General features: G+C 28.5%; 2 protein-coding genes and 3 long non-coding RNA genes across 14 annotated transcripts in view; 3 read left to right on the top strand and 2 right to left on the bottom strand.

Moving 5' to 3' along the window:
- The first annotated feature begins 236 nt into the window (after positions 1 to 236).
- Positions 237 to 12580, top strand: LOC126549077 (uncharacterized). Its single transcript, XR_007603223.1, has 6 exons — positions 237 to 311; positions 668 to 709; positions 3157 to 3183; positions 7278 to 7292; positions 8802 to 8857; positions 11445 to 12580. It is a non-coding gene; the product is annotated as an uncharacterized LOC126549077 (long non-coding RNA).
- A 943-nt stretch (positions 12581 to 13523) lies between these two features.
- Positions 13524 to 14392, bottom strand: LOC126549250 (uncharacterized). The gene is made up of 2 exons (XR_007603395.1): positions 14160 to 14392; positions 13524 to 14103 (listed from the first exon to the last, which is right to left on the bottom strand). It is a non-coding gene; the product is annotated as an uncharacterized LOC126549250 (long non-coding RNA).
- A 2761-nt stretch (positions 14393 to 17153) lies between these two features.
- LOC126549251 (uncharacterized) lies at positions 17154 to 17772 on the top strand. Its single transcript, XR_007603396.1, has 2 exons — positions 17154 to 17406; positions 17474 to 17772. It is a non-coding gene; the product is annotated as an uncharacterized LOC126549251 (long non-coding RNA).
- A 691-nt stretch (positions 17773 to 18463) lies between these two features.
- LOC126549249 (uncharacterized) lies at positions 18464 to 19825 on the bottom strand. Its single transcript, XM_050197901.1, has 4 exons — positions 19156 to 19825; positions 19053 to 19085; positions 18840 to 18984; positions 18464 to 18773 (listed from the first exon to the last, which is right to left on the bottom strand). Exons 1-4 carry the CDS (start codon positions 19178 to 19180, stop codon positions 18635 to 18637), a joined length of 342 nt encoding a protein of 113 aa, XP_050053858.1. The 5' UTR covers positions 19181 to 19825; the 3' UTR covers positions 18464 to 18634.
- Positions 19826 to 20544: 719 nt separating this feature from the next.
- The window catches only part of LOC114125241 (endoribonuclease Dicer), a 28433-nt gene continuing 23038 nt past the window's right edge, over positions 20545 to 25939 (top strand). For 7 of the 10 annotated variants that reach the window (XM_050197895.1, XM_027988811.2, XM_027988806.2 and 4 more), the window contains exons 1-5: positions 20706 to 21086; positions 22945 to 22994; positions 24392 to 24540; positions 24612 to 24789; positions 24971 to 25096. In XM_050197895.1, coding sequence (XP_050053852.1) covers positions 22977 to 22994; positions 24392 to 24540; positions 24612 to 24789; positions 24971 to 25096 — 471 coding nt within the window. In that variant the 5' untranslated portion in view covers positions 20706 to 21086; positions 22945 to 22976. The other 3 variants (XM_027988803.2, XM_027988805.2, XM_050197896.1) reach the window with 3 other exon arrangements.

Below are 25939 nucleotides of genomic sequence, written 5' to 3'. Positions count from 1 at the left end.
TATAAAATTAACATTTATACACTCTTCATGTCGTGAACAACTTTTTAATTCGTAAAATAATGATATCGAAAAATATTAACAAACTATTCCTGCTAATGAATAAGATAATTAATAAATACTTTAATAAAATTAATTTATTATTGTATAATTATTTACTTAATTATTTTCTCTTTTGATAACTTACTTGACTTTATTATTCATTGAACTAAAAATCGGTAAGAATGACCAAATTTAAAAAAAACATATTTATTGAATTTCAGTTACTGAAATACAATCATGTTCAGATCCAAAAATTGAAGAAGACAAAGACAGTAAGGTTTATTTTAAATTATAGATTCAAAGTACATTTAACTTTATTTTAGATTTAAAGTACTGTTTCATCCCCTTTGAGCGGATATTCTACCCAAAATGTTTTTAATGTTTGACATTATTTTTATATTATAAAACTATCATTTATTCACACTTAATGTCGTGAACAACTTCTTAATTAGTAAAATAATAATATCGAAAAATATTAACAAACTTTGTATATTCCGGCTAATGAATAAGATAATTAATATATACTTTAATAAAATTAACTTATTGTTGTATAATAATTTATTTAATTATTTACAATTCGAACCCGTTATTTTAGTAAAATAAAGTAAAATCCTTTTTTTATTTTTAGATATTTTTACTAAAGATTATATGACCCAATATAATGAAAAAGGTAGTAAGTTTAAATATTTAATATTGTATATTATTATATAGTTTAAAAATTTGAATATAGTATAATATCCAATAAGTTATAATTTATTTTTTATAACCTAGCAGTATTATATACCTAGTATATTGTTATGTTATACCTGTATTATGTTATAGTCAGTAGTCAGGCGATACGATTTAAAATACAAACAACTATAAAATTGTAATCTTTAGATTTTTTTTTTTTTTATATTTAATTAAAGAATTAATAATTTGTTCTGATTCATTATTAATACGATTTAATGATAAAAAGTTTGGTCTTTTAATTCATATCTCGTGGTTATTTATAAAAACTACAAAATGTAAAAAATAATGATATTTTTATACTTTATTATGATTTATTCTCTAAAATGTATATAGATAATTGCCTATTATCAATTTTCTCTTGGTATTTACTAATAGTTAACCAATTGTCGGGGTGTTAGACCACAACAAAATATATATTTGAAAAATTAAACAAATAACAAAATAATGAACCAATATCAGGTTAATTAAAAATTAAAACACCATAATAAAGTCAATATATATGTCATTTTTTACTATTGTTATACATATTTATAGCTATAGTTTGTTTTGAATGTTTACCGTTTGATTTTAGTATTTACTATTAATTATTATTTATTAAAATTGTATAAGACATAATTCATAAAGACAAATACTTTTTGTATTATTATTTAATAAATTTATATAAAAAAAAAGTCGGCAAGTGGGTACTGCTCTGCTGTACATTAGGAGGTGGGGTGGATCTCGGACTAGGGTAGGTTAAATTTGAATGCAATGATAGGTATCATTGTATACGAAAAACGATTCTGAACGGAGATGATTTGTCAGTCTAGAATATTTAACGTTAGATACTTAGATATAAATAAAAACAATTTTATGAATTTTGAACTACAAAATAATTTGCAAATATTCATGATTTTGACGAGTTTTTGTCAAAATTTGAACTTCAAATGCCAATAAAAAAAAATTGGGCCTATGTATTCTTATAATTTTTTTATCGCTATAAGAAAAACTTATGAGGAACTTTGTATTAATTTTTCAAATATTTTGACTCCGCCAAAAAATTTTTATCGACACTTCAAAAAAAAATTCTTAGGAAAATTGAAAATTTCATTTGTCTATAAATAGCTCAAAAAAGTCAAAATATTTTGAAAATCAAATCACGTAAAGAAAATGACAATCTAAATAACTGGTAAAATTTTTAAGTATTTACGACTTATACTATTTGAATAACAACAAATATCAAAAATCGTTTGAGGCTAAACCGTTATTTAACGCGGTTTTATAAAAATTTAAATTTTAAACACTCATAAAAATTTTTTGTCTGAATCCGGTAGAGTTTTTTTTACAGATATTCGAAGAAAAATTTATGGAGAACCTTGTACCAAATTTTCAAAACTTAGTTATAAAAGAAAAAATTTTTACGATTTTCCAAACACAAAATTACTTCCAAATTTTCGCAATTTTGACATATTTTGTATAAATTCGAACTTTAAGCATTTATAAAAAAAAATTGTGACTAACGATTTCGGATTTTTTTTTATCACTTTAAGAAAAACTTATAAGAAACCTTGTATTAAATGTTCAATGTTTTCTGATCAGCCAAAAAATTTTTATCGTTATTTAAAAAAAAAATACTTAGAAAAATTGAAAATTTCAACTGTCTATAAATAGTTAAAAAAAAAATAAAAATTCTTTGAAAATTTAACTGTGTATGAAGAACGCTAATATAAACATTTAGTGAAAATTTCAAGTGTTTACATTGATTGGTTTTTGAGTTAGCAAAATAAAAAATTCGATTTTGACAAAAACTGATTTTGCGTAAAAAAATCCCGTTTTTCCCTCATTTTTTAAGGATTTTTACCTACTGGTTAAAGTACCAACTAGATTCAATTTCCTTTTCAAAGAGGGGCTGAAGTCAAAAATCGAAGCATTTTTACTCCTCCAAATGTTGTCGACAGACACAAAAAAAAAAAAAAAACACACATCATTGTAAAATCAATATATTCATCACTCCATTCAGAATCTAAAAATCGTGCCTATACATTCTTATAATTTTTGAATCGCTATAAGACCAACTTATGAGGAACTTTGTATTAAATTTTTATACATTTTGACTCAGCCAAAAAAATGTTTACAGTGTACACAAACACAGACACATAAAATCAATACATTCATCACATCACTTCGTTCAGAATCTAAAATTGCACAACATTAATAAAATCGGGAATATTAGATACCAATTTAGTAAATTTATAAAAATTATATTAACAAAACAAAAATTTGACGTTTTGATGTATTTATTATATGAAAACACAATACTTATTATTAATTGACATTTTTATCTTTATATCCACCATAATATTATATTGTGAACATGAACAAATTGGTTTTATTATTTACTTTTAGACACGCCAGAGAAAGCTGATTGGAAAAGTATTAATTATTTTGCTTATATATTACTAATTATAATTTAAAATACAATATAATTGACCCAGAAAATGACGTGGTGCACTTTTTATTATTTTTTTAACGGCACCTATTTGTTTTAACCACGACTTGGTACATCAGTAGTAACACGGCGTTTTCCGACGCACAGGCATTACTAGAAATAATATATCCGTTGAACGTATATCTAAACAATATTTAAAAATAGATGGCAAAGCCCAGTAAACGCGGCGTAAATATGGCTGCAATAACATTAATAATTGTAGTTGCCAATATTACTAAACATCCACTAACAAATACATAATAATTTTTACATGACATATTACAATTCTACAATAGATATTTTATTTAAAGAAAATATCATAAGTCATTGAAGTTATTTTATTCCAATAGGTTTTTGTTCATCAAATTATACATGTATTCATTTAATTTTTTTATACATTTACAATTCTATAAATTTCACTATTTAAATAATTTAATTGCATTTTATCTATAGTATCCAGTTTATTATAAAATTAAGTTATTAAACATTTAGTTGTATTATTATTAACTATTAAGTATTAACATTGATTATAAATACTATAGATTGCTCACTCGGCGGTTTTTTCGATAGCGTACAATAAAGCTCTCGGTAGATGGCGATAAGAACCAATAATATTAATAAATTAGTATTTTATTCCAGCCACCGATACTATGATGGAACGCGGTGCGGGTATAACTGGTTTTTATCGTAGTTTGTCATGACGTCTACTACGTTATTACTCGGACGTATTTACTAATTAATAATTTTATTTTGAATGATTTGGTCGAGCGTGGCTAGGTCGCTGGGAGAAACGGGCTAATTATACTATTATACGATTTTGATCGATTTATATTTACTACTTAATGCATCTTTCAATAGAAAAATTGTGAAATATTATAAACAAGGAAACGATACAATATACCAAAATTACACACAGTTTTAACACATACTTACGAAAATTTATGAAATGCGTAATGCATTTATATAAATTTGTGTAATTGAACTTGTTAACAGATTAAAATTTGAAATAATAGGATGTAGGAAGTACACTTGATTTTTTTTTTTGTTATCGTGGATTCTGGAATTATTCAATAATTATTGCATAACACTTGTCAAATCAAAATTGAATACTTTAATGTTATTAATTACAAAGTAAACATCGGTACATATTAAAAATTAGGTACATTAGTCATAATTTTATAAATTATAGAACACTATTAATATACAATTATATATCTACAATTTAGTTGTGTTGTAAAATCCGCAATTTTGCCACATGTTGAACTGCTTTGTTGTGTAATTCACAATTTGTCCAATTACATTCCTTGTATATTTTAACTGTGTACAGTAATTCCATCATATAAATATAATGTTCGTAGCATGATTGGACTTTAATAAGTACGTCGTTATTATCAATAACAGTTTTGGTTTTGTCCATTAATTGAAATAAAATTTTTTTTTCGTGTCTAAGTTGATTAAAATTTTTGTTAAAAATATCCAAACAGATTTTTGTGATGTAAATCATAAATTTTGATGGATTTTTAAGCCCTTCAATACTTTTACTATCACCGTATGTTTTGTGTAATAAAAGTAATTGATTTTTATCTTGAAGATATTGTGATGTTAGAATTAATGATTCTTCACATTTAACACACTTAAACATTTCTATACATCGCTTAGCTATATATCCAGCAAAATACACAATAGAACAATTTTCTAATGAATGGTTTAAATTCAAAATAGGACTTGGTTCTGAATGTTCTGACATAGGACTTATTATAGAGAGAGAACTTACTTCCGTTACAGTATTTGTATTAATAATTTCGTCATGTATTTTGGTCATATCGTCTTCATTTAAATTTGTTTCTATTTTAATATCTTTCAGAACATCTACATTCAAAAACTCATCATCATCATCCTCACAATTGCATTTTTCTGAACATTTCATTAAACTATATGTACAAATGGTTCCAAAACAACATCGAAATGTTCGAGCAGTTGGATTTTTATTGTAACCATTTTTCTGTCGCATTATAGAGAAAAAATTTTCTAGTGGATCTTGTGTTATTCGGTTTGTCATCATAAAAAAAGAAAGTTTTCCAGTATTTAAATACATTTTTGGTTTTTCAAATTCATAAAGTTCTAATATTGCAGTAATAGTCCATACAAATCCTTCAAAACAAGGCGGAACACTACTTTTTTTATTTTTTTTATTTATTTTTATAGCATTTTGAAAAGTTGTACACATTTTTTTTAAATTTTCAAAAACTTGTGGGTTGTTATCACTTAAAGGTCGTCTATTTGGGTTAGGGTCATACAAATTCTTACTGTTAGCGGAATCAAACATATCATTTACATCTTCAATAAAATTAGCTGTATTAAGTGCTGTACTTGAGTTTAATTCATTTGTACCAACGCACGTTTTGATTGCAGCGGCAACAGATCTACTGAGTACCTGAACTGCTAATTTACAACTCATTTTTTGGAATGCATTAGGTGCTAAATGAGCTGGCGTTAATTTGCACATTGCTCGAGCAGTAGAACTGTTCCTATCTATATCATATGTTTTTTTCACATCATCAAATGATATAATTGTATCACCAATTTGTATATCCCCATTTAACAAATTGTTTCTTAAACTTTTAATTAAATGTGGCATGTCATATACCAGAAACAATTTTTGGTCACAAATTTCAGTAAATGGTTTTTTTATTGTTCCTCCTAGAAGTGAAAACATGCGCCTATTTTGTGTTCCTTGGTCACACACTATTGCTACTGGTGTTAAACCGAGATCAAAAAGTTTTTGAACTGATTCTTTAATAATTATTGCCAAATTATCCCCTTTTATTCCACTACCGGTTAAATAATAACTAAGTGGAAATTTCCAATTGTTGTATAATCCCCGTACCATTATAACTAAAGCGTGAGATCCGATTTTATCTGTTCTGCCTAATGTACCCAGATCTTCATAGCCTTCAATTTCATCTTTTGATTTATTATACTCAAGAGATTTCATTATTGATATTTCATCAAGTAAAATAACACATCGCTTTTCTTGATAAGACATAAATGAAACTTTAAGTTGAATTTGCTCTATATATTTTGATGAAAAACCGGTAGAAAAATGTATTGAGCTTAGCCAACGACGTACAGTACTCTCGCCAGGTAATATAATTTTATTTTTACGCATATATTTATACGTAGATGGAGACTTATAATAATAGACAAAGCTAATTTTTTTTCGTTAATGGTAGTAGTACAACTACCAAGTTGTAGCAATTTCGTATAGGTAGGTACATTTATTTCTGATACAATTTTATTAAAATGTAGTATTTTATTTTAATGCTATAAGGTTATATTTTCATTGAAATTATATTTAAACATTATACTTTATAGTATGTACACATTTTCAATAATCATTTCTTAAGAACTTAGAATTTTTAATAAAATTAGTACTTCTCAAAAAAGGTAATCATAATCCCATGTTAAACTATATTTTTTTTAAGCATAGGTGTGTCGTTTATATTTTTAACTAAAATGAAACAGAATTTAGGTAACAACTAACAAGACGATAACTTGTAAATTGTGATTAATTTCAAATGTTAAAATCATTATTCATTATTAATGAATGATTCAATGATGCGACGACACATTAGTACTCGAAGTTCACTAGTCAGTCCTCAGTTCCTCACTCCTCAGTCACTATTCCCAATTCCTATTTCCCATTTTCCTAATGTCCCAAACGAACCGAGCTCCCTACCCGACTTTCAAGCTCAACGGACTCGACAATCGACACTAGCGATTACAACGTCGACATCCACTAACTAATTATCGACGAAAGCGCTTCATAGCGGCAACATCCATTTTTCGCACAACCAGTTAACGCGGCCAGTGAGCAATCTATAGTATTTATAATCAATGGTATTAATTAACTGAGAATTGAGATTATAATTTATAACCTGTTTGACTGTTCTGTTAATAATTGCTATTATACCAACTGATGTTTATTATAAACATATCAAATTAATAAGTCATAATAACGTTAACAATTGTTTAACAGGTATTTTAAAGCACCGTAAGTTTATAGAATTCAATATTATGTTTAACACTAAAAACTATTATACTATTACAATAATATCACACAAAAACCATTCATATTATTACACCATACATCAATCTTAAATTTGTGAGATATAGATTGAATGTTGTAATTATGTAAAGCCATCATGTAAATAATAATCCTATATTAATTTTAAAAACGTATTTAAAATAATGCGTATGGCTAAAAGCCTGGTTGTCGAAGTAGAAAATTAGTTTAACGAACAATAAAATTAAAATAAATAAACAGTACTTAGATACCTAAATACAGAAGTATTAGATTAATTGAAAAATAAATAGTAGTATTATGATTTATGAGTTATGACTTAAGAGCTATAATACATAAAAATTATTCAATAAAATATAACCACAGAATAGATTAAACTCTATTCTGTGATGTACCTAACTGTCGAGTATACCTATATTTATTTATAATAATTACAACATGATATGTACCTACATAAACGATTTAACATGAAGACAAAATATACTAATGAACGTCGCATTTAGACACAGATGTCTATATGGTATAGAAGTCTAAGTGAATTTAGACAAATAATGATAATATTAAATAATGCCATATTTACTATTAGTTTACTAATAATTTATAATATTTATAATATTTACCTGTTAATCGTTATCAATATTGTTATATTTTTAGTTGTAATTAATAGATGTAAGTATTAAATTTATTTATATATTATTTTTTTTCCGTTTATGATGAATACGAATAATAATTTTTATTTAAAACTATTTAACATGATTACCGTGGTTGTTGAAAATTGACAACAGCAATAATATATTTGTGTAAATTAAAGATATTATAATAATAATATGTACAGCGTACACTGTCATCCGCCAGACTGTGACTAATAAGTAATAGACTAAATCTTTTTTTGTCTTATTCATTAAATGTCAAAGCCTAAATTCAGTAAATATTCTAAATACATTGAGCGAGTACATTTAGTACATTATACAGGTTATTGGACCCCTCCCCTCTGAAAAATGTTTGGACACGGCCTTGTAAGTTGTAGGTATACCTATGTGGCTATGTAGGTACTAGACTGTTAATAACAGTTATAATTTTTTTTTTCCGTTTAAATCACTACATGGAGGCCGAACTGTTTTCACATTGCTTAACCCCCATGTAGCATCGTTTATTTATAATACATAATTTATACACACAGGCTTAGTCATAACAGTTTTGATATACCCCTTCCGCAACAAGCTGGTGTACGAGTACCCCCATCCTGTTAATAACAGTTATAACTGTAATAACTGTTTATAACCTATCTGCAGTAATAACTATTCGGTACTATAGGTACTCTTTTATGTATGAAAATGAATAAAAATTTAATATTAAAAAATAAAATTATATTATTCATGTATACGTAAAGTAAATACAAGTAGATACAAATAAATTAAAATAATTGATTTCAATCTTATGTTGTTATACAACGTTTTAATAGCTTACATATATTTTTAGTGGGGATAAATGAAAAATTGATAAATGTTGAAGAGGAGTAAATGTAAGATTAAAAAGTAAGATTTCTATTTACTTTCACGTTACGTAAATGTAGAAATATATAATATGTACTTACCTAAAGGTTTATAATAACATTAAAATGTTTGATATTATTATATTTTTACTTTATATATTTCTATTTTCATTTGTTGAATATCTTTTTTCAATGTTTATTTTATTGTGGTAAAAATGTATAACAATGAATAATGATTTTCTAATTCTATTTTTTACCTAAATAATACTAATAAATAATAAACTTGTAAATTTAGTCCACTGTCATTTGAGTATTCCATTTATGCGACTTTGTTCTAAAATCTGCAACACTGTAAGCTAATACAACTGATACCGTTGTTTCTTTGCTAATTGTTAGTAAATTGAATAAGGAATGTACTATAATATAATTACACCTCTCTTCTCTGTTATTTAAATACTAGCTTATTTTTCCCCAGAAACTCCCAGTATACAAGTGAGAACCATTGTTTCTTTCTTTGTTCTGTTGATGCATAGCGGAATAGCTATAGAAAAAAATAGTGCAGTTGCTGTTTTATGAAAAATGTTGTGTATCCTTAGTCCTTACAAACAAATATCTTTTTGTCACGCCTGCACCGAAAGTTTGGTTTTCGACCACGGTTGAAGCGTTCGAAAGCGTCCTTTTTCCGTCCAGCGGGCGGTAAAGTGGAAATCCCCAAAAGTGCCGGGCGGAAAAGAGGAAATCCCCAAAAGTGCCGGGCGGAAAAGAGGAATTCCCCAAAAGTGCCGGGCGGAAAAGAGGAAATCCCCAAAAGTGCCGGCCGCCGGGCGCGTAGGTATCCCCTGCACAACCAGAAACTAAAATGTACACCTACCACGGTTCTTACAAAACATAAACTTTTGGTTACATCTTAAATGTATAGTAATCTCCTTGCATGACGCATAAACATTTAAACATATTTAATTTGCACTGTTGGGCGTGACAAAAAATAGTATGTGTGGCTCGTGCGGGAAGGCAATTTCAGTCTTGGGCGAAATGCGGCACTTGCCTACGGCTCGTGCCGCACACAACGCCCGCGACTGAAATGGCTCACTTCCCGCCCTTGCCACACAATATAATATTTTGTCACGCCTGCACCGAAAGTTTGGTTTTCGACCACGGTTGAAGCGTTCGAAAGCGTCCTTTTTCCGTCCAGCGGGCGGTAAAGTGGAAATCCCCAAAGTGCCGGGCGGAAAAGAGGAAATCCCCAAAAGTGCCGGGCGGAAAAGAGGAAATCCCCAAAAGTGCCGGCCGCCGGGCGCGTAGGTATCCCCTGCACAACCAGAAACTAAAATGTACACCTACCACGGTTCTTACAAAACATAAAATTTTGGTTACATCTTAAATGTATAGTAACCTCCTTGCATGACGCATAAACATTTAAACATATTTAATTTGCACTGTTCCTATATAAGTGCGTCGAACGATGCGTTAGTAATAGTCTATAATTGTTGCATAGATCCCTGCATAACCTTTTTCATAAACGCAGGGGCGTGACAAAAAATAGTATGTGTGGCTCACTTCCCGCCCTTGCCACACAATATACCATATTATCGTCTAAGGTACATTTAATAGACATAATATGTCAGAGCGTTTAAAATTATTTTACGCGGGAATGTAGTCTAGGAAACACTGATGAAAATTTGCCACTTGGGGCGCGACGGTCACCCGCCTAATTTCGCTGGCCGCACTTAGTAAAGATAGGAACTCATTAGTTTAGTTTATCTGCATAAATCTATTATAAGCTCTGTTCACGCCAAGCAACCTGCTTATCGCGGGACGGTGGTCTGAGCGACGACGGCACCGTCTAAATTACCTTCCTTCCTCTCCATCCACCGCTCCCGAAAGTACAATCGTGTAATTATTATAAAATTATTGTTATTTATTCTCTTTGTTTTATATTATTTTCTGTTGAACAATTATTGGTCGGCGATTTACTGCATATGTTTATTATCATTACTTTTTAAATCAATTTATTATTATTATTGTTATTATTTTGCATTTTTGCGCCAAACGCCCTTTTATCATTACTATTACTGTGCCGTCGGTACGTCTTATTATCTTCCGCTATTATAGCGTTTTTATTGTCGTTATTTATCACTTTGTGATATTTTTTATTGTAAGTCGCATTGAGGCTCGGGACGAACAGTGGCCACGTGCCCTGGCATCGGTGGGAAATTTTGTACAGAACTACAGATCATTGAACAAGTGCCGACCGACTAGTATTACAGGGTACCGGGTAGATCATTTCAAAAGTGTAAAACAGAACCTCTAATTTTTTAAATCTAATTCATATGTGTTAAATTAAGTATTTAAATAAAGTAATAGTGTCAAATTAAAAAGCCGCAATAAATGTATTTTATTTTAATCAATACATTATAGTCAATGACTTAGTCATTATAGCAAAGCTAATTTAATATTAACGTACAACTGTGTACAACATGCATAATTAATACTAATGTCTAATTGTTAAGTTAACAAAAAATAAAAAAGTAAAATATAACAACTACAATCACAATTTATTGCTTTTATTGCCTATAATATTATGATACCGAACTACCGATTATTTATTTTATTTTATTATATGATTTTAGACCGGTGACTAAACATCCGACGAAAGTACGATTTAAAAATATATACCTCAACATATTCAATAATTATAATTAAATATAATTTTTATAGTATTTTAGTATACTCATTAATATGTATCTTTAAAATTATTAAAATTTTACTATCTGCAGTCAGATAAATTGATATGATTTAAAGTTTAATCCTAAAACAAAATATAAATGTTTAATAATAATCATTGTTATAGTATAAGATTATAAATTATTATTATATTGCAAGAAATAAATTATATTTTATTTTATTCATACATTAAAAATATAATAGTGTGGTATATGCTTATATAAACATATATAATAAATAATACATAATTTATTATAAATAAAAATTAAATAGAATATTTTGTATTTCCGAATATTTTGTACCCAGAGTTTTGACCAATAAATGCAGAGATTCCCAACTAGGGTGCCGCGAACTTTATTTAGGGTTCCGCGAAATTATTTGAAATATATTTTTTAAGAAAAAACGATTTCATGAAAAATAAAATATAACATTGTGTGTAATAAAACAGACTATAATATAAAACCTAATAATGGTTTCATATAATTTGTAGAAATATTGTGTTGTTCAATCTATTTTAATGTTCATACTTCGATGTGTAGGACTGTCAAAGTTATCACTTTACCACTTATTTATGGTGAAATACTTGTGACTTTATCTAAATGTTCGTGATAATATTTATAGCGGGTTACCTAAATGATCGCGATAATATTTATAACGGGATACCTAAATGTTCGTGATAATATATATAGCAGGATACCTAAATGTTCGTGATAATATGTATTGCGGGACAATGGAATCTTCGTGATAATATTTATAGCGGGATACCTAAATGATCGTGATAATATTTATAGCGGGATAGTTAAATGTTCGTGATAATATAAAAAGTGGGATACCTAAATGTTCGTGATAATATATATAGCGGGATACCTTATTTCTCGTGATAATATATATAGCGGGATACCTAAATGATCGTGATAATATTTATAGCAGGATACCTAAATGATCGTGACAATATATATAGCGGGATACCTTAATGCTCGTGATAATATAAAAAGTGGGATACCTAAATGTTCGTGATAATATTTATAGCGGGATACCTTAATGATCGTGAATATATAGCGAGATACCTTAATGTTCTACAAGTAATTTTACATAAGGAACAATTTTTCAGTTTTCTAAAAACCCGTTATTTCAAATTTTGAGGTTTCAAAATCGTTCAATCTAAGTACGACTGTTTAAAAATCCCTAATAACAGTTTTTCGAAAAATCATATGCAAAATATTATTTTTTTTATAATTGAACATTAAACTAACATTTTTTTTAAAATATATTTTTAAAATTATTTTTTTTTTTTTTAATTATATTTTGAAAATTATTTTATTTTTTTTTATTTTATATTTTTTTTTTAAATATAATTTGAAAATTATTTTATTTTTTTTTAAAATATATTTTTAAAATAATATATTATTTTTATTTTTTTTTATTTTATATATTTAAATAAATAAATTATTTTCAAAATATATTTAAAAAAAAAATATAAAATAAAAAAAATTAGGTATCCCGCTATTTATATTATCACGAACATTTAACTATTCCGCTATATTTATTATCATGTAGAGACAGGTTTGGATGACATGTTACATTTTAAGAAATTGTTCTATGTGTTCTATCATAAAAAAATAATATTTTGCATTTGATTTTTCGAAAAACTGTTATTAGGGATTTTTAAACAGTCGTACTTAGATTGAACGATTTTGAAAACTCAAAATTTAAATAACAGGTTTTTAGAAAAATGATAAATGTATCCTTATGTAAAATTACTTGTAGAACATTAAGGTATCTCGCTATATATATTGTCACGATCATTTAGGTATCCTGCTATAAATATTATTGTAGCCGCAATCCGGATTTAATAATAACAATATTAAAACGCCTTTACGGCAGGAAGGTAGGCCACCCAAGGTGCTGCACTACCAACCAAATAAATAAAATATGTAAATAAATGAATAAATAAATACTAATGATAATCAAGAAACAACTTTCGATACTGGTAACTTTGTTTTAATAGGAACTAAAAATATATTAATAATAATGACAAACTCAGGCTGTTGTCTTATGCTAGCTCAACAATATAATAAAAAAAAAGTATAATGTATAAATTTTAGCCTGTTGGCTTAATACCACAATGAATATACAAAAAAATTGGCCTAAGCTGGCTCCACAATAGTATAAAAATATGACAAATTGCCCTTAGACGGACATACAAAAATATAATATTGGCCTAAGCCGGCTCAATACAACAAGTATAAAATAATAATTTTTCCTACGCTGGCTATATAAAAAAATAAATGAAATTATAATAATAATAATGATGAGGCTCGTCAGCCTCTTACCTGAGAACTGGTGTCCGTTGGCGGCTTTGAACCAGAACGCTACCGTCTCGGGATGCCCACACTTGTACAATAAAAAATACAATATAAAATAAAATGTGCGACAACCCCGAGAACGTACGACCAACGAGCCACCAGTTCAACGAATACTTTATACAACGCGCCAACAACCAAAAACACAGCAGAGTATACAATAAAAAAATCGACCTCGTGCTTTTGATGTGTCTTGACCACCCTGAATTGGGGAATAATGATTAATTATTTTGAAATAATCACAATAGCGATACTTACAGATCCTTTAGATACAATAAAAAAATATAATGGAATTGACAAAAAAAAAAAAAAACAATGTAGTTAAAGACAAAAAAAAGGAAAAAAACCTGATGTCTAAGACTTGGTACCACGAAAAAATAAACAACGAATGTACACCACTGGCTGGGATACGACCATGCAGCTCGAGAGGCAAAAAGGAACAACTCCATGAAAAAATGAAACAATAATTTAAGATTTATAATACAAAATAAATGCCGTTGCAGCTACGCACGCCGCTCACTATCAGCTTGATAAAAGCATATCGCTGGTATCAGAACAGACAGGGAGACAAACGTGCGCAGCTGTGGCACAATATATTTGTTCGCGTTGCTCACTGGCGCGAACATATACCCCCCTTTGAAAGGATAAAGCCTTTCAAAAAAAAAACAAAACATAACATATTATAAATGGATATACAAAAAACCTATTGCACCGACTTAAAAATAGCCCTCATGTTATAAATGTGAATAGTGCGTAAAAAATATATATATGGTATAAGATAATACAAAGGTATAATGTGAGTAATATAACTAGAAACAAAGCTATCAAAAAAAAAAAAAAAAATTACAATAATAATGCCTGGACAGCTGGATCCGGTTCCTCATCTTCAGAAGTTGGCAAGAATGCCAGCTTCGCCACTGGGTGGCTAAAAAATTGACCTGCTGAGTTTCGCACTGTGACTGCCCGAACGATTCCGTCTTGTCCTGGATGAATCTCTGTAACCCGGACCAGAGGCCATTGTAAAGGTGGTAACAATTCGTTTTTTAATATTGCAATGTCGCCGACTACAGCACTTCGAGTTCTCTTCAACCATTTGCCCTTCCTTTGACATTGGGGCAGGTACTCTGAAAGCCATCGCTTCCAGAATATTTGAAATTGTGCTTGCATAAGCTTGAATCTGCGCAATCGGTTTTAAGGAACTGTGGAATGATCGGGTTCAGGAGGCAACATTAAAGGGCCACCAACCAAAAAATGCCCAGGTGTCAGTACGTTTAAATCACCAGGATCTGAAGACATAGGTGTCAAGGGCCTTGAATTTAACGCGGCCTCTACCTTGCAAAGTAAAGTTGTGGTTTCGTCATAGGTTAATAGTACTCCCTTCGATACTCGATACAAATGTCGCTTTGCTGATTGGACCGCAGCTTCACACAGTCCTCCGAAGTGAGGAGCTGCTGCTGGTATGAATTTTCACTTGATAACGTTAATGCTTAAGTAGTCATTTAACGCCTTGTCCTTTAAATGTGCTTTGAATTGAGACTGTAATGACCGATCAGCACCAACAAAATTTGATCCGTTGTCACTATAAAGAACTGAGATTTGTCCTCGCCGAGCGATGAAACGGGAAAGTGTTGCAAGAAAATCTTCTGTTGTTAATGAGGAAACCAATTCTAAATGTATAGCTCTTGTCACCATACATACAAAAACGCATATGTAACTTTTTATTGGTGTGACTTTTCTAATTCCACTTCTCACCATGATGGGACCACAATAGTCCACTCCTGTTTTTGAGAATGCCCGACTAATGGTGACTCTTTCACGAGGTAACGGGGCCATCAGTGGTGAGGAGAAGGCCGCGGAAACATTGTAAACAATGATGGACTGTTTTTCTAGCGGTTTCTCTTCCTCTAAGAGGCCAGTATTTTTGTGACACATGAGCAAGTAACGCCTGAGGACCCGCATGCATTAAGCGAATATGCTCATAATTGAACATCATCTTGGTCACCATACTTTTTGAAGGCAATATCATTGGATGCTTTGAGCCGTAACTTATGGGGGCGTTCACCAGACGACCACCTACTCTTATCAATCCATGTTCATCGATAAATGGACTTAGTCTGAATAGTGGACTACAACGACGTACCAGCTTGCCTGCTTTTAAAGATGACAACTCATCCTCAAATGTGTTGATTTGAGCGTTGGTCACCCAAAATCATTCAGCATCTGCAATTTCTGCGATGGTTAAAAAACCAACTGTACGTCCATCAAATTTTTTTAAATGCGAAAGCTTGCAATTATTGATAAAGCGCTGTACTAAAGCTGTAATTCTAAGCAATGTTGACCAACTTGAATATTTTTCTAGCAACCAAGGTGCAGGTGTATCTATGTATGTATGTATGAAAATATTATCACGAACATTTAAGTATCCCGCCATAAATATTATCACGAACATTTAAGTATCCCGCTATAAAAATTTTCACGAGCATTTAGGTATTCCGCTATATATATTGTCACGATCATTTAGGTATCCTGCTATAAATATTATCACGAGCATTTAGGTATCCCGCTATAAATATTATCACGATCATTTAGGTATCCCGCTATAATGCTATATATATTATCACGATCATTTAAGTATCCCGCTATATATATTATCACGAGCATTAAGGTATCCCGCTATATATATTATCACGAGCATTAAGGTATCCCGCTATATATATTATCATGAGAAATAAGGTATCCCGTTATATTTAACTGAAATGTTCGTGATAATATTTATAGCGGGATACCTAAATGTTCGTGATAATATTTATAGCGGGATACCTAAATGTTCGTGATAATATTTATAGCGGGATACCTAAATGTTCGTGAAAATATATATAGCGGACAATGGACTCTTCGTGATAATATTTATAGCGGAATACCTTAATGTTCGTGAATGTTTGAGAAGTAATATTGAATTCCTTGATTATAACATTTATGACTTACCACATTACTATAGATTACTTGAAAAGTAAATATTTGGTAGGCATCTTTCTTTTTAAATTTTGGTACAGTCTTAAATGTGCCGTCTCATCCTGCTACCCGAACCTTATATTTTAACTAATAGTTAATTAAATAATTATCATATTTTAGTCTTTAGATTTAAAACATTACGTACATTTCTTAATTCTGGTGCTAGTAGTTGAATATTTGAAATATTACAAAAAATTAAGCCTTTTATTTGTTGATTAATTAATAAAGGACCTTGATAAAACCTATTAAAATTTAAAGTTGGTATTTTAATTTTTAAATTACTTAAATTAAAGTATAAATAAATATTAATTTACTTATTTGATGGATTTTGTAATGTTAATGTAAATTGGCTATTTGCCATTAGTAAAGTATGAAGGTCTTCAATATTATCGGGTGTTGCAGGAATTGACTTTTGCCTCAGACGACGCATCCTTTCAGACCCTTGTAAAAAGGTGTAGTCCTTAGCAGCATTTGGAAACTATTAAGTACCTAAGTCAGTGTTATAATTAAAAATAAATTATTTACAGATTAATTTATAAATATACTCTTAAATTTTTCAGATAAAACAAATTGCAACTATTAAAGGACATTTATTTCATTTGTAGTCTTGTAGAATAGTATAAAGAATATGTATGACTTGACAATCAATTCCATGTATATTCCTCTGTATATTCCTCTAGAGGAATATGAACATACAGTTTTTTGTAATGCTTTCTCTGTCAACTTTTGCCTCAATAATGGTACCTCCTCGTTGAATGGTCTTACTTGATGATTGTGTTGTGTAATGATATGTTCAAATTTACATATCATAAATTTTGTAAATTCGTTATTTTCATTTAATAAAATATATAACGGTCGAGTTGTCGTACGCATGTAATAAAATCTAAAATAACCCCAATAAATCATGTCACTGGTGATTGGAACGATTCCTATTATCTAGTCTCGTACAGGACACTGTACGGGATTATAACGGTACAGCGCAACACATGCAACTTCTTTTATGTGCCGCCGGAGACGGGGGATGGTCCGGTCAGGGTCGCTTTCACCAGGGAAAAAGACAATTTTCTTTGGGGACACCGACACCTTTGATCGGGCCGCCGATGACTCTGGCGGACCTGGCCTAAATCGTCTCCTCTCATCAGTGCATGAGCACCCTCCATAGTGAGAAGTGCATGAGCACATCCAAAACATATAAGTGCACGAGCACCACTAAAACAGACAAGTGCAGGAGCACAGCAGACTTACACACAACCACTCAAAAGACATTACCTATGACAACTTTACTGTTTCTTTTTCCTATAACGAAATTTGTCAAAGTGTTTAGTTATTTCTTTCTTGAGTGCTAAAAAATTCAATAAATTCTATCCTTGTTACGTCGACTGCAACCAGAGACAGCTGCGGACAAGGTAAGGTGCATGCGCATCCATATTTAAACAATAATAGTATTATAGAGTTTACTTGATCGTTCTCGAAGCTCGACCTCGAGAACCCTCCGACCATCAGGAGGAAGGTGATTCCGCAAATTTAGAGTGATAAAACATAGGCTAAAATAATCGATAAATTTCTAATAACTTACAAATATATTTGAGGCAATCATTCAAGGCTTGTGTCCCTTGTGATTGCCGATACAATTTATTTAAACTACTTCACATATAACAAAACATTACTTTTAAAAATAAAAATATTAATCAACATATTAATATTTTTACAATTACCAATATTTAAATTTTTAGTTTCTTTATTTTTGCGTTATTACAGTTGCTTACACAAAACCAATTTATCATCATTTTGGTCAGGAGATATATGAGCAGTTGCTCGACATGGATTTTTTGTTTTTTTTTTTCAAGACATACCAAATATCTGTACAATTATAACATTTCATTTTTAAAAATTTTTTTAAGTAACCTTTTTTTTTTTTTTACTCACATTTTGTTCTCAGTTTTTTTATTTTTGTAATAATGGAAGCCCAGATTATCCCGTATGATTTCGGTTGTCCTTTGTGTACCAAAATCTATTTTATACGTCTCGGGTTTTTCCAAATTAAGGACTTCATGTGTAAGTTCTTGGGGTTCTATTTCATATAATAATACATAGTACGTTTTTAGTGAAAGAAGTACATTAAATAACATAAAGACATACCTGGGTTATAATTTTCAATGGGCTCCATAAAATCTATTTATTTAAAAAAAAAAGTAATAATTATTTATACTATTTTGTATTACTTAAACGGTTAAATACATACCATTATCATTGTGTACCAAATCCATCGGTACATAGTCATGATCATGATTAATAATACCTAGAGTGTAATTATATATATTAGTAATTTTTAGGCTATGTTAATTAAATAATTAATTACATATTTTCTAATAGGTAAATCTATTGTATACACTTAACATGCTCTTGATTGGTAATATGATAGGCATGGTCATGATTTACAATATCTAAACAAACTTTCAATTTGGTTTTTAAAAAATGTGTTTTTTAAAGCTTATTAAAAAATATAAAAATATTTACCGTTATTTGATGGCACATCCATTTTTAATTATAATTTAATTTATTGTCAAAATAATATGTAAGATGCAGAATTGAGAATACGTACAACGTACAATTTAAACTTAAAAAGATATATAATATATATATATTTTAGTCAATAATTATTATATGCTTACAGAAATATAACAATAAGTAAGAAGTCTCAAAAAGAAAAAGAACTGCTCAATATTTTGTAAATCAGAAATATAGATATGATTTATAAAAGCGATTGTATTATATATAATATATGGAAGCTGGAATAACCGATATCTTAAGTGGCATACTCAATAGGAAATTCATTGCCAAATTTAAAAAACGTATTTTATTTGCGCGATTATTGATTAATCTATGTTTCTGAAGTTAGCGAGGCTCCCAATTAGTTGCTTAATAGTGTGTAAGCCATATAAGATTTCGGTTATAATTAGGGTTGGAATTTTGGTGCGATGTCATTTTAATGCAGTTTTTTCAACTAGCAATAGCCAATAAGTGCACCTCTTATGCACCTCATTGGTTATGATATCACCACTGCGCAAAGCTAATGTAATTCTTATTTTGCATTTGTGCATATTTTTACACATTTTTTACTGTTTCAAGGTCATTTCTCTAGTTTTTAGACAATTTTTCAAAATTTGTCTATAAACTCGATTATATTATGAACAAATCATTAACTATTCATATCTATATATAATATCCCTAAGGCCGGCGTCACACTTGTAGAATGTCCGCACTCCTCCGCGGAATTTACACTATATCGAAATTCACATGTTTAAAATACTTTAAATACTTATAAATCACATTATAAATTGGCCTAAATAATATACCTTAGGTATATCTTAGTCCGTGGCCTAAATTATATATGTAGAATGTAGTATAATTATTAATTTTGAAGTATAATATGCATAATATAATATAATTTTTATCAATCTTAATATTGAGAGTTTATTGTCTGACGGTTGGCAATACCTTCCTGCTTTCGGAGTCTTATCAATTTTCTTTCTTTTATCATTTTTCGGACAACTGCAGCCACTGAGATAGATAAGATATATCTTACACTGCAGCTGCAGCTGCTGCAATGCTGCTGAATCATGCTCCCCGGTGGTAGTGGTCTCGAATCCGTTAAGATACCTTAAACCGTGGTTAAGGCACAAAATACATTTTTCTGTGGTTCTATGGTGGTATAAAACGTGTGTCAATGGTGTCATTTTTTGGTTAGAACTTAGAGTTATCAATTTATCATAACCATTTTAAATAGTAAGTTACTAAGTAAAAACAGTAAAAAGTAAAAACATTCAAAAATTTTTTATTTGCGTCATTGGCGATTCGGCATTTCGGCCAGAGTTGAGATTTCCTGACTCTTTAGCTCTCGAGTCCTAGAGTATCGATTAGCGACTTTCGTTTCTCAGTTAAAAAATCCAATTTCAATTGTTATTCGGCAATCGGCATTCGCTTATTCATCAATTAATATATCAATTGAACCGTGATGGCATGATATGATCATCGAAAGTTTAATTGTTAATTTCAATACATACTACATTATTTTCTTCTTTATAGCTATTACACAATACACATTAACGCGGAATTTAATATAGGTAATATGGTGTTGTAGATGGTGTTTGGATTCTTCTGTTAAATCTTGTGGTAAATTTTGTTATGTAATTAATTTTCATTATGATTCAGATAAATTGCTACATGTCGAGTGTCGTAAAAATATAATATATAATACAATATTTGAGTAGTTACTTGTTTTGTTTGTAAAATTGATTTAAAATACTAATATTACCTAAGTGCAAGTTCTTATTTAACATTTATATATATTAATAATATTTATAAATCATTAATTATATTACAATAATTTTTATACTTACATACATTTTTTATTTTCTAATCTCATAATAAATTATTCAAATTTTGATATTTGTATTTTTTTAACTATTATATTTTAATATTAATATCGTCATTTCAAACAAATGAGATTTTTTGTTCTACTTAAGCAGTGTTTTGTTTTGATAAAAACTTTTATTTTTCACACACAAACCTTGGTTTTTATTATAAATTATTTAGTAGATATATATATTTTTTAAATGTTGGTTTCAAAATTTGAATGAGTAATGTTTTAGTTATTAAAAGGTTTATATTAAGGATACCTAATTATCCTTAAAAATATCAAATTATTTGTTAATTATACTTAGACTATTTTTACAAATAATAAATGTTGATATCTAGATTAATATGAATTACTAAAAATTTTAAGTCATCATAGCCCTTATATTTTCTATAGCTACATTATCCATAGTTCACTAGTTAAATAATTCAAAAATTATCTATCCATATTTTGATATTGATATGTTAACATTGTCTAGAAAATTATCCTTTAAATAATTTATTGTAAAAAAAGGAGTTTTATTTGAAAAACAAAAGTTTGTATCTCTATGGGAACTTCTTGAAATAGTACAAAATCTTTTGAAATTTCAAAATATGGTCATAAAGTATATTTAAAAATACCAAAAGTCTTATTTTAAAACCACATTATTGAATACTTGAAATTTTTTTTTTTTGGTACCATTTATTTTTAAATACCTATTCCTTCTGTTATTTAGAAAAACTGTTCTGTAACTTATATTGCCATATTACTTAAATTAAAAATTTTATAATTAGTAAAAACATACTATTTATTTTAACAATTTAAGAATCAATATACCTAAATTTAGAAATAATTATTTTAAAAATCACAATAATTGCTTATATTCTTTAAATCTGGGGATCTTGGCCTTATCTGTATTTTGCACCACTTTATAATAAAAACTAAAAAGTATAGCTCACTATAAACTAAAATGTACATTTTTTTTACTATTTAATATTTTGATGTTAACTTAAAAAATTTTTATTATAACTAGTATAAATTATAGTAATTATTTTAATACACTCTTTTCTGAAATTTAATGCGCATAAACATAAACTAAAATTATGCTGTAAAACTACTCTATAACGGATCTTCTATTAGATGGAATCCTTATAACGGAAAATTTACATAGTCCTGATTCAAATATTATAATATAGTTATACCTCCCTATAACGGAAAAAATTGTTGGTCCCAAGCGATTTTATTGTACTCCATTCATGTTTTGAAACAATTCAGGTAGTGACTAGTTTTTGTCGGTGGTGCACATGCCACAAATTTATCTGTTTCCCCTTCTTAATCAACTAACAGTAATATAAACAGAACAATGCCATGCCCATGCGTAGAAGTTGGCCATCTAGGTCACTACTAAATGTCACTGTAGTATATTATAATAAAGTCTTTTTCACAAACTACTGAGTAACTATAAATTCATCCCCTGGTGGTCTATTGACCACCTGTTAAAAACTTTTACCTAGATATTTCATTGTGTTATTTTAGAATTAAATATAATGTTAAGATATATTGTAACTATTATAATATAATGATAATAAGTATTAAAAGTATTCATTTTTAGTTTAATTATGTTTTGTGTTAAAGATTTCCTGTTTCTTAATTTGAGTACTTCAAAAATGGATCAACCATCAAAGGTAATATAGTTAATATTGGTTTACTTAGTATTCATTTTATACATTAAAATGTAAAATATAATTACATTATAATAATTTAAAAAAATACCTTTATTAAATCTCATCTTTCTTGAACTAATATTCAAAGAATGAATAAAATAGATAAAAAAAGTAGTAGGAAATTTATTTTTGTCTTTATATTAATTAATGCTACTATTAAAATTTGTTAATGATTATCTAAATTAATTTCAACATTTAATTGTTTACAAAGATAACACAACAATTCTTTGTTTACATATTTATGATTTTTGTAATAAAATTTTTAGAAAAATTTTAAAATGTAAACTATTATACCAAATAATATGATATAGGGTGGTATAAAAGTGATTTCTCTTAACTTTTACACCCACCTTGTAAAATAAACCACTGTATTCACTATAGTACCACCTAGCTAAATTACGTTTATATATCTACTTTTGTTTCTTTTCTAGGCCCATGACCTATGTTGTTGAGGCCTTTATTTATAATAAAAAAAAAAAAAAGTGATTTCTTTGAAAATGGAAATTGTATTTTGTTTATTTATTAACTAATTAAACATTTATGTGCATAAAATATTTGAAAACACTTAACAAGTTGACCGCCACATGGCCGCCAGCGGTCATTCAATTGGTATTTGTTATATGCCAAGCATATTTTTCAATTTATTCCAAATTTGTATATCCCAAATATTTAAAAAAATTGAAAAAAAAACATATTACACGTATTATATCAAAAAAAATTGTAATGATTCCCGCTATGCCACGGCTCTTATTTTAGTGCATTATTGTAGCCCCATAGAAATAATATAAAATCAAATTCATTTATGTTCGCTGGTGGTCATATGGCAAGGTAGTAATGATGAACTATGGATGTCGGTGGTCACATATGCATAAAATTATCAAATTTCAGTATTACAGATGACCGTCAGTGGTCATGCAGCCATGTGGCAGTCAATGTGTTAAATTTGATAATATATGCTGCATATGTTTTGAGAATATAAAACAAATTTCTGTTCAATCGGGTTTTAAGTATGAAGCTTTCTTAGATAGTATGCAAATGTATGAAATTCTGATTCACATAGTCATACATAAAACTATCTATATACATAATAAAAATATATTATTATTACTATTTATAAAGTTAACTATAATGTATGACTTAAGTTAAACACGTTTTGCTTAATTTATCAAACTTAAATTAGTTTTTAAAAAAGATTGTAATATAAATTTTTTATTTTTTTTACTATTCAATTTTGTTTGATTTTCAAAATAATTGTATTTAAACATAGGTATCTTTAAAACAATTCTTCGCATTGAGAAAAAAAAAATTACAAAACTTGCTATGTTTAATTATAATTGTTTATACAACTATTTTTAAAGGATACTTCAGATATAGTGCCTCGAAAATATCAACTTGAGCTTTTAGAGGATGTTAAAAAATCTAACACAATTTTATACCTACCAACTGGAAGTGGCAAAACATATATAGCTACAATGCTTGTTAAAAATTTGGGAGACTGTTTAACTAAGTATGTATACAAATTATTATTATTTTTAATTTTCAAAAATAAAACAAATACAATTTTAAAACTATTTTCAGACCAATAGGTCATGGAAGAAAATGGACATTTTTTATTGTCCAATCTGTACCACTTGTTGCTCAGCAAGCAAATAACTTAAGAAGGCATTTACCATGGAGTATCGGAACATTTAGTGGGGATATGAATGTTGACTTTTGGTCTCAGAAGCATTGGGATGAAATATTAGAAAAATGCCATGTGAGTACCATGATAATTATATGTATAAACTAATTAGTGATGGTGCTTGAAAGATATCATCAAGTATACCTATTGAGTGGTTGTGGGATCAGCTAAATGGCGAAACAAAAAACATTGAGGAATATCTTGTTTTCTTGTCAGCATCTCAATATAACTATACAAGTGCATTTTATTTGTTTAGATTTTGGTTATGACTGCTCAAATTTATTTAAACAATTTGCATCATGGTTATATGCATATAAAAGATGCTAATCTTCTTATTTTTGATGAATGTCATCATGCTGTAGCGTTACATCCATTTAAACAAGTAAGTTAATTATGAAGTTCTTAAATATAGCATCAAAACTTTAATACTATGTGTTTAAGCGGTGTTAAAGTACATACTAGTTGCGGACAAATTATTCAGGTCAATATTATAACATAAAAATTGCGGACACAAGTTTTATTGTCATAATACTAATTGCGTACAGAGTTTTTTTTTAATAAAAATCTCGTGAGTTGCGGATACAAATATTTCCCTTTACCACTTTTCAAAACTTAGGACAAGCTACTAAAAAATTTGTAGATGGGGTTAAAAAATTGTGTCTTGCATAGTGCAATTGTTATTTTTAAAATTTTGTTAAATTATCTAAAGTTATTATATTATATTATATTATATTATTTAAAGCAGTAGTTCTCAACCGGGGTGATATAAACGAATAGAAAGACGACAGATGTGAAGCAAGCAAGTTAGGTTGTCAATACATCTTTTGTCGATCGATCTTAATGCTGATAAATAATATATATATATATATATATATATATAATGTATACTTATATATATATTGATAATATTAAACAGTAATTTACCAATGTCCACAATCGTCATATCAAAAATAATAATTGGAGATTTGTCTGCAATTCGTATCTTATATTTGTGTCCACAACTCACATAGTTTTTGTCATTTTGTTCGCAATTCGGAAACACCGCTTGGCTTATGTTCATAATATGTTGTATATATTAAATTTATTTTTTTTAACTTAACATACATTTTATAATTCAAGTTAAATTAAGTTACCTGACTTAAATTTTGATTACTACTTACTATTTTTTACTTATTAAAGTTTGGATATTGTAGCTCAATTAAAAATTTAAAAAGTGCTTAAAATA

Source organism: Aphis gossypii, chromosome 1 (assembly GCF_020184175.1).
Source record: "Aphis gossypii isolate Hap1 chromosome 1, ASM2018417v2, whole genome shotgun sequence".
NCBI lineage: Eukaryota > Metazoa > Arthropoda > Insecta > Hemiptera > Aphididae > Aphis > Aphis gossypii.
This window is presented reverse-complemented; position numbering and strand designations above follow the sequence as displayed.

Bases quoted from the DNA above. Each gene is read 5' to 3' on its own strand.
- LOC126549249 (XM_050197901.1), bottom strand. From the start codon at position 19,180: ATGGATTTGGTACACAATGATAATG. The intron at 19,086-19,155 runs GTATGTATTTAA...TTAAATAAATAG, and splicing joins TTTGGTACACAATGATAATG to ATTTTATGGAGCCCATTGAA. The intron at 18,985-19,052 runs GTATGTCTTTAT...TATATGAAATAG, and splicing joins CATTGAAAATTATAACCCAG to AACCCCAAGAACTTACACAT.